Genomic DNA, 17,033 nt, shown 5'->3' with positions numbered 1-17,033 from the left:
GTTTAAATATTTGAATTGATACATATATGATACAAATTCGAAGTCAATTTTGTTTTTTCTCTATACCTATATATATATATTTTTGAAAATGAAGAAATTACTATACAGTAGTGTTTATTTTATTTTTTGCTCAGTCTCATAAGTTGTTTTTACATTTTTCTTTTATCGCATGAATTGTATGTTTATGAGATCAACAACATCATTTTTCAGTTTAAAGTATACACGTGCGTAAAATTTTATGTTGGAATAATATTTCTCTACAATCTGATAGTTCAAACTTATTTGTATACACCTAACTAAATATACTGGTCTAACTAGGACATAATATATTTCTGTTTTGTGTATTGTTACAAAGCACTTAATCGTACAACCGAACGGCGTGACCACCTCGAGTTACAAGATTCGTATTTCGGTACAATATGAAGAAAATCAATTTTTTTTTTTATTGCAGTCACCATATTGAATACTTCATTGGGTAATATTTTGTGTATTATTAGTACAAGTAAAAAAATTATGTAGCTGGGACAAAATATATAGATGTTTAACAATAAAGAGAGAAACAACTTTTATTTAATTAAAACATAAAGTAAACTATTCAATATACATATACATAAGACAATTAAAATTTCACACTACAAATAAACACTATCAAACTCATTGTACAAATACATAAAAGCCAAATTTAACAATCAATAAAATATTAATAGAAAATTCACATAGTTTATCCGACTGTCCAAAAACAACTAAACTAGTTTGGTATTTCTAACTAAAATGATTTAATTGGCGCAATCATATTATAGTAGATCCAACTAGAATATTTCCAACCATTTAAAATGACCAATTCCCCCCCCCCCCCCGGAAAACAGTTTGGCAAAGTGTTCATTATAATATTATACCAAAACACCGTTCTCAAATACTTAATTTGCAATACTTGTATACTTATATCGTATGTTTATATGATCAACAACATCATTTTTCAGTTCAAAGTATACACCTGTGTAAAATTCTATGCTGGAATAATATTTTTCTACAATCTGATATCTAAAACATAGTCAAATATTATTTATATACTTATACACCTAACTAAATACTGATCTAACGTGTTCTACTTTTATGAACTAGGACATAGCAAATTTCTGTTTTGTGTATTGTTTTTAAAATTATTTTTACCGTGAGATAATGCAATTTTATATTTGTGTAATTTTTTTTAAAAAGTTTAACTTTTAGTAGCAAACAAATATTAAACATTTAACAGTTATTATATTAAATAAAATATATAATATTATTTTTCGTTACATTGTTATTTATTGTTCTTATATTTTGTTTCAAACAAATATTCAAATTGTTTGGTACTACCTTCGGCCATCAAAAAAATTTATTAAAAATCAGTATGGAAAATAATCTCAGCTTTCTGAAAAATATTGATTTTTTTTTTTTTTGAATAACAGGAAGTCATTAAAATTGAGTTTATAATCTAAAAAGTGGTTTATTTTTGTTGCTGAAAATATAAGAATTTTTCTTATATTTTACTCAGAATTCTGAGCAAATTTTAAATAAAATTTGTAAATGTAATGTGTGTTATAAATCGAAAAAACAGAAAAATTGTTTTATTTTTACACAAAATTATTTCAACTAGGTATTTTGATTACTGTGGTCGTTTTTGTCGACTTTTTTATGCATTTTTATCAATTTTTTGTTTTTTAAATCGTTTTTATGGAGAACTTAATTTGAAATATTACATAAGCAACTAAATTTTAATAATTTTTTTTTGATGGCCGAAGATGCTATAAAAAATAAGTGTCAAGAAAAAACTAAAAATACTTTTTACAACCATGGCCAAAATTAAAAAAATATTTAGAAAAAAAACTCAGTTAAGAGGGCGTCGCACCGGTGATTTTCAGTGGTAAAAACATGTTTAAGCAGACTGAAAATAACTCGCTTAATTTTGGTTTTATAATGAGTGATTTTACTCTTAACCAAAATTAAGCGAGTTATTTTCAGTCTGCTTTAATAAGTTGAGATGAAAAAACATTTTTAAATCGCTTTAAAGGATGCTGTGATGGTCCAAAAAAAAAAATTAACCACCAAAATAGAGTCCTAGTTATTGAACTAATAATTACACATCACAGTTTATCCTTTAAATTAAGATTTTGTAAAAGATTGCCTATACTTTACTCCTTAAAAATGGGCGGTGCGACGCCCTCTTAAGAGTATCCACACTTCGTGCAGATACATCAATACATGGATATGTCCTTAAAATTATATGATTATTTCAGATCTATCATCTCTTTGCGATATATGAGACGCTCAGAAGCCATACTGATTAACTCCATAAAATTAAATTTTTCAGAACAGGCAGTTAAAGTTATTTGAAACAATGTATGCAAGTACAATTGCCGCATATACTTAGCGCTCTCTAGTGGAGGAAAATTCAACTATGGAGTTATTTATCTTGGCCACTGAAAATTATACACTTTTTTAATCCAACCATGCTATTATTTGCAATTTTGAAAAAGAGTTAATCGGTTTGGCATCTGAGCGCCTCATGATGATAGTGTAGTCTTAATTATGTGTTCTGGCCAAACGTTTTTTAGTAGTTTTGTAACATCTGGCCTTAATCGATTTACTTGTACAACATTTAATGATTGTTATTTATATTTAGTTACTCTTGGCGTGCCGGTGCCGGGTAAGTCGCACATTATGAATTGCACATGAGTGTTCTGTTTCAATTGAAATATTTAAAATCGCCTTAATCAAAATTTGTCTTTATACAGGACCCTCAAATTTTATCTAGGTACATTACTCTTTTCATTCAAGTACAGTACTTTTGAAAACAGTAATAAGCAAAAACGTTTAAATATTTCTTTCCAGCGATTCAAAATAGTTTGTTGTAAAAATGAATGAATAAAATAAACTTTTAATTGATTCGCCATTAGCTCTTAAAATGTAGGACTTGTAAAAAACCAAATATGTATATATTACTGATTTCACGCCCCTACTTTATTGTAACTTCTACACACTTTTTTTAAATGCCATGTTGTCCCTTACTATGTATTTAACTAAAAATATTTTTGTTTAGTTTTTGGACTAAAACGTAATGATAGTGAAGAAAATGATAGAACTATAAGTATGTTTTCTACAAATACGTATAAAAATATTTAAAAAGCATTTATACACAGCAACCATAATTATTGTACTTAAGAGTAGCATGACCATTGCATATTGTTATTATTATTTAAATGATGTAAATCTAACATAATTGATTGTCTTTATTTTTAGATAAGAAAAACAGAATACCAGGTAAGGCCTGATTAAACAGATGTCCATAAGAATATTAAAATTATCCGTTAGGTTTTTTGTGACGTTTTAGCGAGTTTAGTGCCAACTAGTTGTTAATTTAGCCCTATAATAACAAGTATTTGATGGTTATTTTGTTTAGCTAAAATGTTGTTAAAAGAAAAAATATCAAAAATGAAATATCAATGAAGTAGATGTATTAAATAATTATATATTTAAATGTTTCTGCAGGCCTAGGCGGTGTTATGAGTTTTATGGTTTGCTTCATGGATTAGGTCAATATTTGGGTATTATTTTATTATACATTAAATCTATTATTTTATTATATACAGAGTGGTGGCATATATAAAGCTTATAACGATACACTCGGTTAAAAGGCGTCCATTGTCATTCACGCCTATCATTTTAATTTATATTATCTAAATAATACATTTAAATATTATATATGTTTCCTATCGTTATATTCTTTATAAAATGTTAGAGTTTATTGGCATCTACTTGTATACATTTTCCGAGTTAATCGTTTGTGTTTAGTTTTATAGACTCGACTTTTTTAGTGTGTAATCTGCTAGTGTTAAAAAACATATGTAGATACACACCGGTGTAAGGTCATTTGTGTCAATCGTGCCTAACCAAGTTAGGAAATCTAAACAGTCTTGAAATAATAAAAAACGTGTTGAGTAATCCGTTCAATTTTGTAGTAAATATATGTATTTTTTTGACGTTATTACTATCCGCGTTATGGTAATGATCATTAAAAAACTTTTTTCTATTTCATTCGCTTTTTTCATTATTTTATTTTGTATACCTACAGTTATTGTCATTTACAAGAGGTATCAATCAACTCTTTGATGAAGTATTATTCTTTATACATTTTAACACAATATTATCATACCGACCGTTTGGGTGCGATTAAACATTATCTCTCACACTACACACGCGTTACCAACCGACTGTTATTAGTGTCTGTTCGTTTCTCACATCTAGTACACCGTGTTTGTAGTACAACTTGAAGGTCTTAATTACGGCAAAACAACTAAAAAACAAAATAACTTGCACCCCCCCCCCCCCCCGACCCTAGGGGAAAGAGAAATAGGTATAATTTAAATTTGTTAACTTGTACATGATTCGAGTTATTATTTTTAATTTTAATACATTTTTTCTTTGAGTGAAAGCCGTTTATTTTAGACTAAAAGAAACAGACAAAATTTTGAAAACAATTCTGTAAAGACGTTTAAGTTCTTTGGCTACACTACTATATACTATGTAATAAACCGTTTTTCATTTAAAAATTTCAGTTTCTTCTAATTAAATAATTTAAATTCGCAATGTTGTCATTATTAAAAAGTAATTTTTGACATGATAAAGCAAAATATTTAAAATTTGTTACAGACATAACTTAATTAAGTAGGTGATGCTGCTTGTTTTACACAAAAATGCAACTTAAAAAATAATGCCCAAAACATACTAAAACAGCAGTATAAAATTCATTTGCTTAATTAACACAAAAAGGTTATTATATAAGTATTGCAAATTAAATATTTAATTGGCCTGTTATAGAAAACTCCAAAAGCTTAAGAAATTGATACCTACATAGTATGATAATAGGCAATGTATTCGTTTTAAAATAATTCACCCGGCAACTAATATTGATAGATTGTACCATGATGGTAATATGAGAACATAATATAAACTAAGTTAAAGATTAAGTTTGGACAGTCGAGACAATGTTTGGCAGAGAACGGTGTTTAGGTATAATATTAGAATGAACACCTTGCTACAAGTCAAATTAAAACCGGCATATAAGATTCAATTTATGCCAAACTATTTCCCGGGCAAAAAAAAACTGGCTATAGTAAATGGTTAGAAATATTCCTGTTGGAAATACTATAATATCCAATATGATTGCTGCATATTAAAACCCAATTTTTTTACATAAAAAAATCAAAAATCGGTTGCCAAAGATCTCTTTGAAAATATTTTATAATTAGGATTTTTTATTTTATAGGAAAGTACCGTTTGAAGTAGAAACGGTATAATTACGGTCTGTTAGCGTTAAAAAAGTTGTCAGAAAAAAAATATCCATATAGATCCCTTTTTTCTGTTTTGATATACAAGATCATAAGATGGTAAAATGTTGCCTATACAATGCGCCTTAATAAACGAAAAGGCACATGATGAGACTGGAGGAAACGAAATCTCCATTCGTATTCCTAAATTGATCTCACATTATTAATTAAAAGTTTAGTTAAACGATACACAATTGCCGACCCTTTATTTAAAATAAAATATCAAATGTCTATAAAACATTATATAGATAGTTATAATTGTATAATTATAAAAATACAAATCTTAGAAAATAGTTCTCATTTTAGGTTTTTTTCTATTTTCAAATACAATACTTAAATTATACACTAGGTATTTTTACATAAAAAAAATAATACTGGCAATATTTATTGTAGGTACTTACTAAGTGTACACAAAAGACAAAACATAGTACCTACCTACATTGTATATTAGTTTATTTAATCAATAATTAGTACCTAAGTTACTGCTTGGCGCAAAATATTCAACGATATCTACATTTTGTAAAGAATTTAATATGTCCTTCATACACGACATTATGATAAATTATTCCACAAGTTCTTGACTTAAATTACTTCTTAATCTGTTATGGATAATGCAAAGTATACAATTTTCATTTACATTTCTTTATGCTTTGAAAATCTATTTTCTAAACTCTCAATAACAATAACCAAAGTATGTTATAAATAATAATTTCATATTTTGTAACAATTCTATTTATCTTTAAATCTTCTGAATGTTGTATCTTCATTTTCAAAAATCGCGTTCATAGCAGATGAAAAATATTTAGCTTTTTCGTACACATGGATACATTTTCTACTTACATCTTTTAACGTTTTTATTGCGTTTTCTACCATTTTGTATGTTCCATATAAATCTATTCCTGATGTTTGTAAGTAGTTTATTATTGGAGTGGTACTTTTAAAAATAAGGAGAAACAATTGTGCTGTAATTATTGTGAACAATTTTAATGACATTTGTAAGTACACATTAGCATTAAACCGTGTATCAAAATTCATATTTTCTTATGTCGAAATATTAAACAACGTTTGACATATTTTGAACAAAGATAGAATTTTGAGAGTCATTTAAAGATCTGGCATTTGGCATTTTATCTATAAAAAAAAATGTCAACTACACCAAATAATATAAAACAATTTGACCCTTGCTGTAGAAAAAGGCTTTAAAAACATTATTTTAAAAACGTTTAAATTTATTTATGACAAAATACATAGGTGTAATGTATTGAAATAGTTGAAAACTTTTAGGTGTAAAAAAGCTAGAGGTGTTAAATAATAATAATTAAGTGAAATTTCTTCACTTTAGACATACCAGCTGTATAATGGTTTACACTTGTTTGTACAAGGACTTGATTATCTATTTAAGAATTCCACTCCTTTCAATTTAATACGATATGATATGAGGAAAACCCCGTTTAATTATAGTTTTCACCTATTATTATATTATTTTTTAACGGCTTATGAATAACATTAACATATGTATATAATATATTTAAACATGTTACGTCTTATACTACCTGAATATTACAATATAATGAAATATACATCAACTTATGGCCGGAGTAATGTTTTTATTTATTGTAAATTTTTATTTGTTAATAATTCTGTTGTTACGTTACATTTAAAAATGTTTTTCCAGATCTACGGACGTACTATGAATCGTTCGAATGACAGGAATAATACTTATTAAGTTGACAATGATCTTAGCATTTAATTTTCCACAGACGATAGATCTCTAATAATAATATGTAAATAAATGTAATAATAATTTTTTAAAATAGCGCTAACTAATAAATGCTAAGAAAAGTTGGAATACGAAACGAGATAATCGTACGAAGCCTCTAAGAATTCTACATAACATTTATGTAATTTATTTTCAGCTTTTACGCAATCCTAAAGAGTTATGGTTTACCGGTGTTTTTCTCTTTAAATCATCAGAGGGTTAACTTTTGGAAGTATAACCGTATCAAGCACAATTAGAGGACAATATATTATTATATTAAAAAAAATACAAAAAAAAAAAAATATTAAACAACGCTTAAAATTATTTCGTAGGGTATGTGTACTATAAAAATTGTGTTGTAAAATCTTATCGTAACTAATAGACTAATAAACTATTAGACTATTAGACTAATAAAAAATATAATAAATACAAAACATTTTTTTTAACATAGTGATAACATTAAAATTATATATTTGTGTTGAGTATTTTACGAAAATACATTTTTCAGAAAAACATAATCTTAAGCGCTAAAGTTAAATTTTCATTACAAAATTACATTAGTCTAAATGTGTACATGGTGGAAATGCAAGTATGCAATTGTTTTTAAATAAAATAATTTTCAATTTGTCTGTTAAATATTAATTTACAAACACGCAGTCGTCGACGATTTATAGTTGTCACAAAAGATAAAAGTAAAAAAAAAAAAAAAAAATAGTTTAATATTATTTACTATTATTAAATAGTTATAATTGTATCGAATAAAATTAATCAACCGAATATTTAAGAGTTCATTTTACGTTTTGCCGCTTTCAGTATTATTACTTGAACTTGGCGTTTTGGCAGCGTTCGCCTTAGAGTTTGACTCGACGCCCGGCACTTGGACCGTGTGCGGAAAGTATGCGTCTGCCGCCAATGGAGCGTCCTTGCTCGCAGTGAAGCGCACCTCTACGACGAAATCGAATTGAACGGGCAAGCACACGGGACCCATATCGGTGTCCGTAGTGCAAATGCTGGTTTCGCATCTCAGTATAATAATTTGAGGTTCTTCGTCGCAATCGTATTCTCCGTTATCGTCTGCCGTGTACTCTCCGGCGTCACCTTCTGTCGAGCCTTCTCGCTGGTTCACCGGCATACGGATCAAATACTTAAAATCGGTAGACTGCGTTCCGACGTTGGCCGGACTTTTGATTTCTTTCGATTCCCACGTATTATCTGCGATCGAACAATGATGTATTATATTAAAAATAAAATAGTCAAAAAATTAATCATACCTGGCATTTGTAGGGTCCATTTCAACGGCGGCGAAACTTTTTCAACGCTGTCGCTTTCGTTGGTCACCTGCGACGGCCACGACACTCGACCGCGAACCATCAACTGGGCCGGAGCGCTGCCGTTGTTCGAAAGTCTCACTCGTGCGTTTCCTACTACGTTTTTCGGTTCTTCGATCAACGGGAATTCGAATTTAAGCTAAAACAATATAATGGAATCGATTTAGTTATCGTTGTTAGTCGACCAGTTGTCGTTATTGTTTAACAACACTATTACTTTTTTGGTAACGTAAGAGTTGAAATTATAAGCATAGATCGTATGCGAGTTTGTGTCGGCTATCAACAATAAGCTGCCATTGTCAGTATTAGTTTCATCTTGGTGCTGTCCGTTTTTGTTTTCCACGAAATACAAACCATTTGGTTCGTTTAACTGAAAAAAAAAAACCATATTGAGAATGTAACTTATCGATTATTTTGAATACGAAGCGAAATCTGTCTTACTTTAACCGGGAGCGGTAAAGCATGGACATTTCCTTTTGCACTCAAATTGGGGTCGGTAGAATTTGCATTGTGCACGCTGCCTCCTCCAACTATGCCGGTTACGCACTTCACCTTGTTGTTGTACGTATCGGCCACGTACAGAGTGTTTCTTTTTCGGTTCCACGCAACAGCCATCGGATGTTGGAGGCGGCTATTGGTACCAGCCGGTCCGTCTATGTCTCCATAGCTAAACAAGTCCTGAGAATACGAGTAAAAGTATTAATAATAAATTTTGTTGTCTCTAAGTTTATATCCAATATTAATTAGTGTCGTATGAAGTTCAAAATGATAAGTTCTTCGGTATCCCATATACAAAGTGTTAATTATTATTATTATATTTTTTTCACCGTCGGGTCAGGCGATCCACCACAAACGTTCAATACTCTGGTGCAACAGCGAGTGCTTGCAGGCGCACTGGAATTATTACTGTTTCCGGTGTCTAAATACACACGGCGGATTGTTGAAGACTCGGCGTCCGCAACAAACACTGAAAGATTCTGGTGGTAATTGTACTGGGGTTGACTATCGTCTTGTTGATAATTCTGATAGCCTCCGGTCACTGCCAAACACAAACCGGACGGTTGAGCGAAAGAAGCTCTCAGAGCGTTGTAAGAATTGTTACGATTTTCTTCTTTTCCCGAACCGGCTACACAAACACACAGGCCTTTGCCGCACCATCTGAATAAAGGTAATTGTTTAATGGTTCAACCATTCAGATTACAATACTCAAAAAGTATTTGAACGTATTATTTTATTTTTGCAATTTTTTTCTTCTTACTTTGACTTGTTCGTTCCTTGTGTAGTTTTATCGAGAAATAACGCCCATAGCTGATGCGAACCTGCCATGGCAATAATGACGGCACGTAAACGTTCTACATACAACACGTCCCACGGAGTGTTCAAACGTTGTATGGTCCACATAGCACCGCCAAAAGGACACAGTCCCGAATTTGGGTTGCTTGCTGCAGAGTTTTTTACATCCATGTTGGCCGGCAGAAGCATTTGTCCGTTGCCCGCAACTGTTTTGACCGTTTTCAGTTTTAAATCCACCTGGAAAAATATAAAAAAATTATATTCAAACTTTTATTCGGCAGGAGAGTTCTGCTAAATCGTAGCTACCATTCGTATGGCATGATTTTCTGTGTCGGCTACATATAATACATCATGTGTTTCTCCGAAACAAAGTCCCTGAGGATTTTTAAATAACGCTTCTCTAAATCCTCCGTCTTTGAAACCATGATTGTCAGACGACGGCTTAAGAGGATCACTACCTCCACCAATCACACACTGGGAAAAAAAAAAAAAAAAATATGAATAACAATTTAAAACAAAATTACTATTTTATTGCCGTTTACCTTGACGTATCCTCGGATATTGCATACAATTATACGATGGTGTCCACTGTCGGAAACTGCGACTAGTATGTCGGAATTTTTATTACTTTTTTGAACAACGGTGGCCGTAACTTTTCCCGGATAAAGTAACGGGCTCGCATTTGGAGGGACAGCTGCGTTTTTTCCTCCACTCCCCATAAAGTGGGTGTCCACCTCGATTCCTTCAATCTGATGTCCACTTATCAAATCTGCCGCTTTTAAAATCTCAAGAGAAGAAGATATAAAAGTTTGCAAAAGCTTGCTGTGAAACTGCTCTCCTTGAACGACCAACATTGGCTCACCCAGCGGGCCTACTATTATACAAGTTGGCCAACAACAGCAAGCAAGATCGTTCCACATGGTCGACTCCGTGTCGTTCACTATCGGATGCGTCATTCCGTATCGTTTGACAGCGTGTTGTACATTTACGCTGTTCAGTTCGTGAGGAAACTTCGCACTGTGAACACTGATCTGTAAACATCGTCAAACTAGTATTAGATGCACAATAATGGGGTAAAAATTGATAAAAAACCATAACATTTATTTTAAATAATTATTATGTTAACTTGAAACTTCCCAACACGGAGTTTGATATTGTTATGTGAAATTTCAAGGAGGAACAAAAAAGTGAGTAGGTAGCCGAGAGTTCTAGATACAGTCGTTGCCATATAGTTCTCCGTATTTTAAGTCGTTTAACAAATAGATCAACAAATGAGCAATTATAGTTTTGGTAAAAATTTAAAACTTGCATTATGCAATTTATTTAAAACTTTATATTATATTTTAATACTTCATTAATATAATAAAAAAATAATTGAATTTCTTTTTTTTTTATACGAATGTTATAATTTGTTTTTTTTTCGGATTAATTTTATAAAAATACTTTATTTGTTTTTTTGTACTGTATTAAGTTAAACTTATAGTGGTGCTACACCAAAACCTTCATCTTTGTCTTCAATACTTGTAGTGCTGTTACCACTAACTTATCAGTTCTAATCTAATCTTAAAACATATCTTATCTGTGGTTTCAGTGTCCATACAACCTTCCTTTTCCCACATCTCAACCTCCAATTTATTCATATTTTTACAGACTGCTTTCCACTCTGATTTACCGATAGCATCAATTTTTTGTTTACACAGTTCGTCAATATTTCTTTATACAACAACTATGGTTTTGTTTTCACTCGGTGCCAAATCATTTCATTTACTTTCTTTTCTTAGCATACTATCCAACAAATACATAATCGTAACTCCTTTGTGTCTGCCAATTACATTATAAAGTTTTGGCTTAAGCAAACTTGAATAAAAACTAATACTATTTTCAGTTAACCATTTTACTATGGATTTTTTTAAAACTATTTGAGTTTCGAGCTCGGTTAGATTGTTGACAGTGATAAGATGCGCTATCCATGACCACAACACAATTTTGGCTTTAATTTAGTATTAATTTTTCTACGACCCATTCATGATAATTTTCCTTAGTCGTATCGTGGTAATCACCATTGGAAGTTTGAGCTTCTCATGTCAGTAAAGCATTGAAACAAAACCATCTTCTCCTTCAGAATGAACAATTATTTGACGCTTTCCTATACTTGAACTTACTTGAAACCGTATTGTCATCGGCAGAACTTCACTATTGACTAACAACATGGGATGACAATATATAACTTTCATCGGTATACACTATTTGTCTACCTTGTCTAAGGAACTATTTTTTTTTAACGTTTTTATGTTGTCCAAAAACTAGTTTAATTTTGTCAACTTAATACATATTATCTACGATAGTTTGCCTTAAAGCACATTGGTTAAAATACAAGTAGTATTATAACGCACGTCACCGAGGGTATTTATCTCTATCGATACAAAAATGTACACTATTGTGGCATAAAAAAATATACTTTATATATTTTGGAGACAGTTAAACTTTTAATAGTACAACATTATATATATAAATTTTATTTTTACAACATCAATCATAGTTTTCTTCCCCCCCCCCCCCCAAAAGCTATGCCTTGTCGAAGCATAGTTGATAGTTAATTTTTTTATAAATTGTATAATAAAATTATTAGTAATAAGAACCATAATAATAATAAAGAGCCGTCGCGGGCCAAACCACTTGCGCCCTAATCGACGGTGGCGCATAATACTAGTTTGGGATACACCTACTGAAAGACGCTGTCGCCGTTGTGTCAAGTTATTTGGAAACGGCTGTACCGAGATTTTTTTGAAACTAATAGAAATATTTATACTTAACCATCGAAACTAAATATACCTAGCTGTATACCTATTCATTTTTAACGCCTCAAGTAAAATAATAAAATGTCATTTATAATCGATTCAATTTAATAATTTGACTGTGACAATGTGCTTACTGTCCTATCGAAAAACCCAGAAAAACCTAGTAAGTCACATGAATGATGGTCATAGAGATCGCTTACGTGAGAAAGTGTCTTTGACTTTTCCAAAAATAATTGGAGTTTTACAGTAGGCCAATATTCGAGATAGCAAACAAGATCGTACTAGATAATATTTATTATCTACATATTCAGCATACTTACAATTACGAGTCCTTGTTCGACAGTAAATTTTTTTTCTAGCTTTTCAAGAATAGGAATCATGTGTTGGCAATTGACACAACAATACGTCCAAAAATGAAGTAAAACCAATTTTCCACGTAAATGCTTATGAAATAGTAAAGGCTCTTTACAATTGAACCAATCGAGATCTGAAAAAAAAACCATGTTAATTGTACAACAAACATTTGATTATATCAGTTATTATAATAATTAACCTGTTAAATTTTATTAATTTATCAAGTCAATAAAACGAGTCTATCGGTCTTAGCCAATTATACAAATTAATACAAAACTGATATATTAAAATAAAACACAGTTTGGTTCAAAAAAAAAAAATTAGGTACGCAAATATTTTTGGCTATGCAAACACAAAAGATCATATTATTTCTTACTAGGTTTGAACTCATTGACTCGCATTCCTTGTTGCGATCCAGATGTCTGTGCTCCTGAGCTTGCATTACACGCCGTTAACATTTTTTGAATATAATCTTCGGTAGTTTCTCGTAAATGAGAAGGGATGTCTACGGTATCGTCGTCCGTAGTGCAATTGCTGCCGTCTTTGTTGACATTTACATCCAAATTGGAGTTTGCCGATCCTGCTGTGGAATTAAAGAGATCAACAAAAACCGACGAGATCTCTAGTACCCGATCCATAGTGGCTAGAGGCTAAAACAAATAAATATTCGATTGCTGTTAATATATATTATTTTTGCATTACAACAACCGAAGAACGGTATATTATGACAGTTTGTAAGACATTATACTTACACGAATTACAAAATAAAATTGTCTAAAGTTTGAGAAAATACAATTCAAAAGCAAAACGTAATTATTGTATTTACGTATTTATGTGTAGCAAAACGCCGAGTTCTTGAGATTTCAGTCTGCTATCGAAATTCGAATTACAATTTTCAAAATAACATACACATTACACGAAAAGTTCTCTGCAGCAGTCGCCGTAGGGAGGTTTATTCGTTATACGGGTACTGTTGAAGCTAGGATCGGTAGGAGCCAAACCGGGGACTAAGCATCATTCCGTGTCCATATATTGATAACCCGGCTTTATGTTAGTTTACAACTGATAACAATTACCCGCCTCCGTGTTACCGCATACCCGATCCGCGGTATGCACTACATACGGGTATAACGTTTTGCCTCCGTGTTATCGTTTTTATCATTGTTATTATTATTATTACTACTGAATACTGATAAGAAAACACCGCCAGTCGCCACTGAACAGCACCAGCAGCTGTGTTTTTCTAGTTTCTGTACAATAAATAATAATATGCTAGGTACCTACAAACTCTACGATATTATTATGCTGCATGGTTGTTACAATGTATTTTACTACAATTACCTACGTGCCAAATCGTAAATCCTAACGCCTAATGCATAGTCAAAACGTAATGTATTCGAAAAGGTTAAAAACCATTTTATTTTTTTAACAAAAAATTATACCTGCAGTTATACCTACTAAAATAATATGATAAGCAAAACACGTAATATATATTTCATTGGTTCTTCTACATCAGTTTAGGTATTTTGTTGTACAATTTTATTTAGATGTTATCTAGTGTAGTTTGTTTTCAGCTCTTATAAATTCACGACGTTTTTAATTAATTTTATAGACTTCTAGTCGTTTTGGCAATGCTGGTTAAACTTATTCGTGGACTGTACTATAATGTCGATCCCAGAAGAACATAATGTAAGAATAGTTAATTATGTATAAGTCGCGAAAATAAAATAATAATCAACATTGTCTGTTTTTAGATACAGGTCGATGAAAATGGTGTAAACTCAAATAATATGCAGAAAGACTTTCGTCAAATTTTTAGTACCACTCATGCCTGTCGAATTTCAAATTGCACTATTCGATTTCAAACCTATCTCATTATTTTCGTCCTACTCGGTGGCATTATTTTCTTGGTGACTCTTTACAATATTGGATATTCGGCTTCAAGATTTGTCAGTAATGGTTTTGGTCAGCCAACTGAGCATTTTGTGTTGAACGAACAACCCAAGTATCCGTTAACACAACCTATATTTATCGACAACGTCGGCATAAAATATCGTATAGGCATAATTAGTGATCTGGACAAAGCTTCTATTAGCCCCGATGAGAAAAATATGTGGTATAGTTTTTATAAAAAAGGATATGTCACGTGGTACACAAACAACAGCACAATTGACGTTGTTTGGGATAATGAGGAACCTGCTGTTTTAAAATCGTCGTTGTCAATGGGAGGTCGAGGAATGGAACTCTCGGAACTAGTCACATTCAATAACAAAATATATACATTCGATGATCGAACTGGAGTAGTTTATACCATTGGCGAGGATGATTCAATTCTACCTTGGGTAATTCTCATGGATGGAAATGGAAATATTTTTAAAGGTAATTTATTGACATTTCTAGTTAAGGGAAACATAAATAGCAAAATTTCAAACGAATAAAAACTAAAATACAAAGTCGGTTTTCAGAATATCGACTACTTAAATTAATAATTATATACCATTTTAGTGACAAAATAAAAAATAATAACTGCCTATTAATAATACTCTTATGCCTGGTTTACCGTTAAATTATGATAAGTTATTTCATTTTATTATATTTATTGATTTTTTTTTTCAAACAAACCATTATTATTTTATTTTATCCAATATTTTATTTTTGATTTATTATGAAACAACATTAGATGGTGTTTATTTTTAAACGTAGTATTTTATAATTAAAAAGAAAAATAACAATACATATACCTAGCCTAGTTGAGAGAGTATGAGTTGACACTTGGCTCCGGGCAACTAAAATTGCCAGCTGAGAAGTTGAGACGATTATTAAAGAGTTGCCATCTGCTCTCCGGTAAAGCATTAACGACCTGTCAAGGTAGCGAATAGCGTTAACAAACCTGTCTCACGACGTGAGGGTGGTGGGCATAGTCTTAGGTTATGCGTATAGTGAAAATAATTTTTACTATTAAAATAAATATTGTAATTTTTTTTTCTTTTTTAGGATTTAAAAGCGAATGGGCAACTGTACACAATTCGGATTTATATGTTGGCAGTATGGGCAGAGAGTGGTTGTCATCAGACGGTGAATATCTCAACGATAACCCAATGTGGATAAAAATTATTGATAAGTTTGGACAAGTGACTCATGTTAACTGGACTGAAAATTACGTTGCACTAAGAACAGCAGTTAATATATATTACCCGGGATACATGATACACGAGTCGTGTGTGTGGAGTGAAGTGCATAACAGATGGTTTTTTCTGCCGAGAAGGAGTTCTATACACCGATATAACGACAAGACTGATGAGCACATGGCCACCAATTTATTGTTGTCGGCAAACGATAAATTTAATGATATTAAGGTATTCAACTTAAATCATATTTGATTTATACATTTTAAAATGTTTCTACCGTCATTCAGAGTTGTCGAATAAAACATTGTTGTAATTGACTAATTCTAGGTAGTTACCATTGGCGAACGAGTTCCCACTCATGGGTTTTCCAGTTTCAAATTCTTACCCGGAACCAATGATAGAATAATTGTAGCGATTAAATCGGAAGAGGTCGGTTCTATAACTGCCACCTACATGACGGCCTTCAATATTGACGGCACAATTATACTGCCAGAAATAAAAGTAGCTAATTTTAAGTACGAAGGTATTGAGTTCATATGACGCATATTTAAAATTTTATTTATTAATATTTTTTTTTTTTTTGTGTTGTGATTTTTTTGTGGGTTAAGTATTAAAAAAATGTAAAATTGTTGACGTATGATTTATTTATTATAATATTATAATTGTTCAAGTTTTGCTTCCTCAAAAAAACGAAGCTATGGTTCAATGGACAATTTTTGTTCGAATATTGGGATAAGAGTAATGCCATATTATGTAAAAATTGAACAACTTGGCATTCTGTCTGTGGATGTGTGTGTGTGTTCGATAGCGACTATGCGGCTTTGAATTTGTAAGAGTTATGATTATATTTTTGCTTTTATCAGTCGATAACCTACCTTGAGCTTACATTACCGAGAACTTTTAGACTCTGATAAGAGTTAATACGTTTTTAGTCTTGTTAGTATGGAAACCAACATTCTTGAGAGAATTCTAAGAAAATAGACATTTAAAAGAAGTACCTAAATTTA

At 31.2% G+C, this 17,033-nt stretch overlaps 2 protein-coding genes across 2 annotated transcripts; one reads left to right on the top strand and one right to left on the bottom strand.

Annotated features, from left to right (window-relative positions):
• Positions 1 to 7,666: 7,666 nt before the first annotated feature.
• LOC126845077 (NHL repeat-containing protein 2-like) lies at positions 7,667 to 13,888 on the bottom strand. Its single transcript, XM_050583638.1, has 11 exons — positions 13,651 to 13,888; positions 13,275 to 13,548; positions 12,865 to 13,031; positions 10,289 to 10,777; positions 10,053 to 10,220; positions 9,712 to 9,983; positions 9,281 to 9,611; positions 8,895 to 9,131; positions 8,671 to 8,823; positions 8,397 to 8,592; positions 7,667 to 8,337 (listed from the first exon to the last, which is right to left on the bottom strand). Exons 2-11 carry the CDS (start codon positions 13,534 to 13,536, stop codon positions 7,919 to 7,921), a joined length of 2,694 nt encoding a protein of 897 aa, XP_050439595.1. The 5' UTR covers positions 13,537 to 13,548; positions 13,651 to 13,888; the 3' UTR covers positions 7,667 to 7,918.
• A 347-nt stretch (positions 13,889 to 14,235) lies between these two features.
• Positions 14,236 to 16,622, top strand: LOC126845078 (apyrase-like). The gene is made up of 5 exons (XM_050583639.1): positions 14,236 to 14,419; positions 14,511 to 14,587; positions 14,653 to 15,277; positions 15,893 to 16,254; positions 16,354 to 16,622. Exons 2-5 carry the CDS (start codon positions 14,564 to 14,566, stop codon positions 16,564 to 16,566), a joined length of 1,224 nt encoding a protein of 407 aa, XP_050439596.1. The 5' UTR covers positions 14,236 to 14,419; positions 14,511 to 14,563; the 3' UTR covers positions 16,567 to 16,622.
• The last annotated feature ends 411 nt before the right edge of the window (positions 16,623 to 17,033 follow it).

This window comes from Adelges cooleyi, unplaced genomic scaffold, assembly GCF_023614345.1.
Source record: "Adelges cooleyi isolate 19-005CV unplaced genomic scaffold, UGA_ACOO_1.1 ACOO_flye_CR_arks_rails_tigmint_CR_PRNA_666, whole genome shotgun sequence".
In the NCBI taxonomy this organism is placed as follows: domain Eukaryota; kingdom Metazoa; phylum Arthropoda; class Insecta; order Hemiptera; family Adelgidae; genus Adelges; species Adelges cooleyi.
The sequence above is the reverse complement of the archived record's forward strand: the minus strand, read 5'-3'. Positions and strand labels throughout refer to the sequence as shown.

Bases quoted from the DNA above. Each gene is read 5' to 3' on its own strand.
- LOC126845077 (XM_050583638.1), bottom strand. From the start codon at position 13,536: ATGGATCGGGTACTAGAGATCTCGTCGGTTTTTGTTGATCTCTTTAAT. The intron at 13,032-13,274 runs GTAAGAAATAAT...TTTTTTTTTCAG, and splicing joins AGTCAATGAGTTCAAACCTA to ATCTCGATTGGTTCAATTGT. The intron at 9,612-9,711 runs GTAAGAAGAAAA...ACCTTTATTCAG, and splicing joins CAAGGAACGAACAAGTCAAA to ATGGTGCGGCAAAGGCCTGT.
- LOC126845078 (XM_050583639.1), top strand. From the start codon at position 14,564: ATGTCGATCCCAGAAGAACATAAT. The intron at 14,588-14,652 runs GTAAGAATAGTT...GTCTGTTTTTAG, and splicing joins CGATCCCAGAAGAACATAAT to ATACAGGTCGATGAAAATGG. The intron at 15,278-15,892 runs GTAATTTATTGA...TTTCTTTTTTAG, and splicing joins AAATGGAAATATTTTTAAAG to GATTTAAAAGCGAATGGGCA.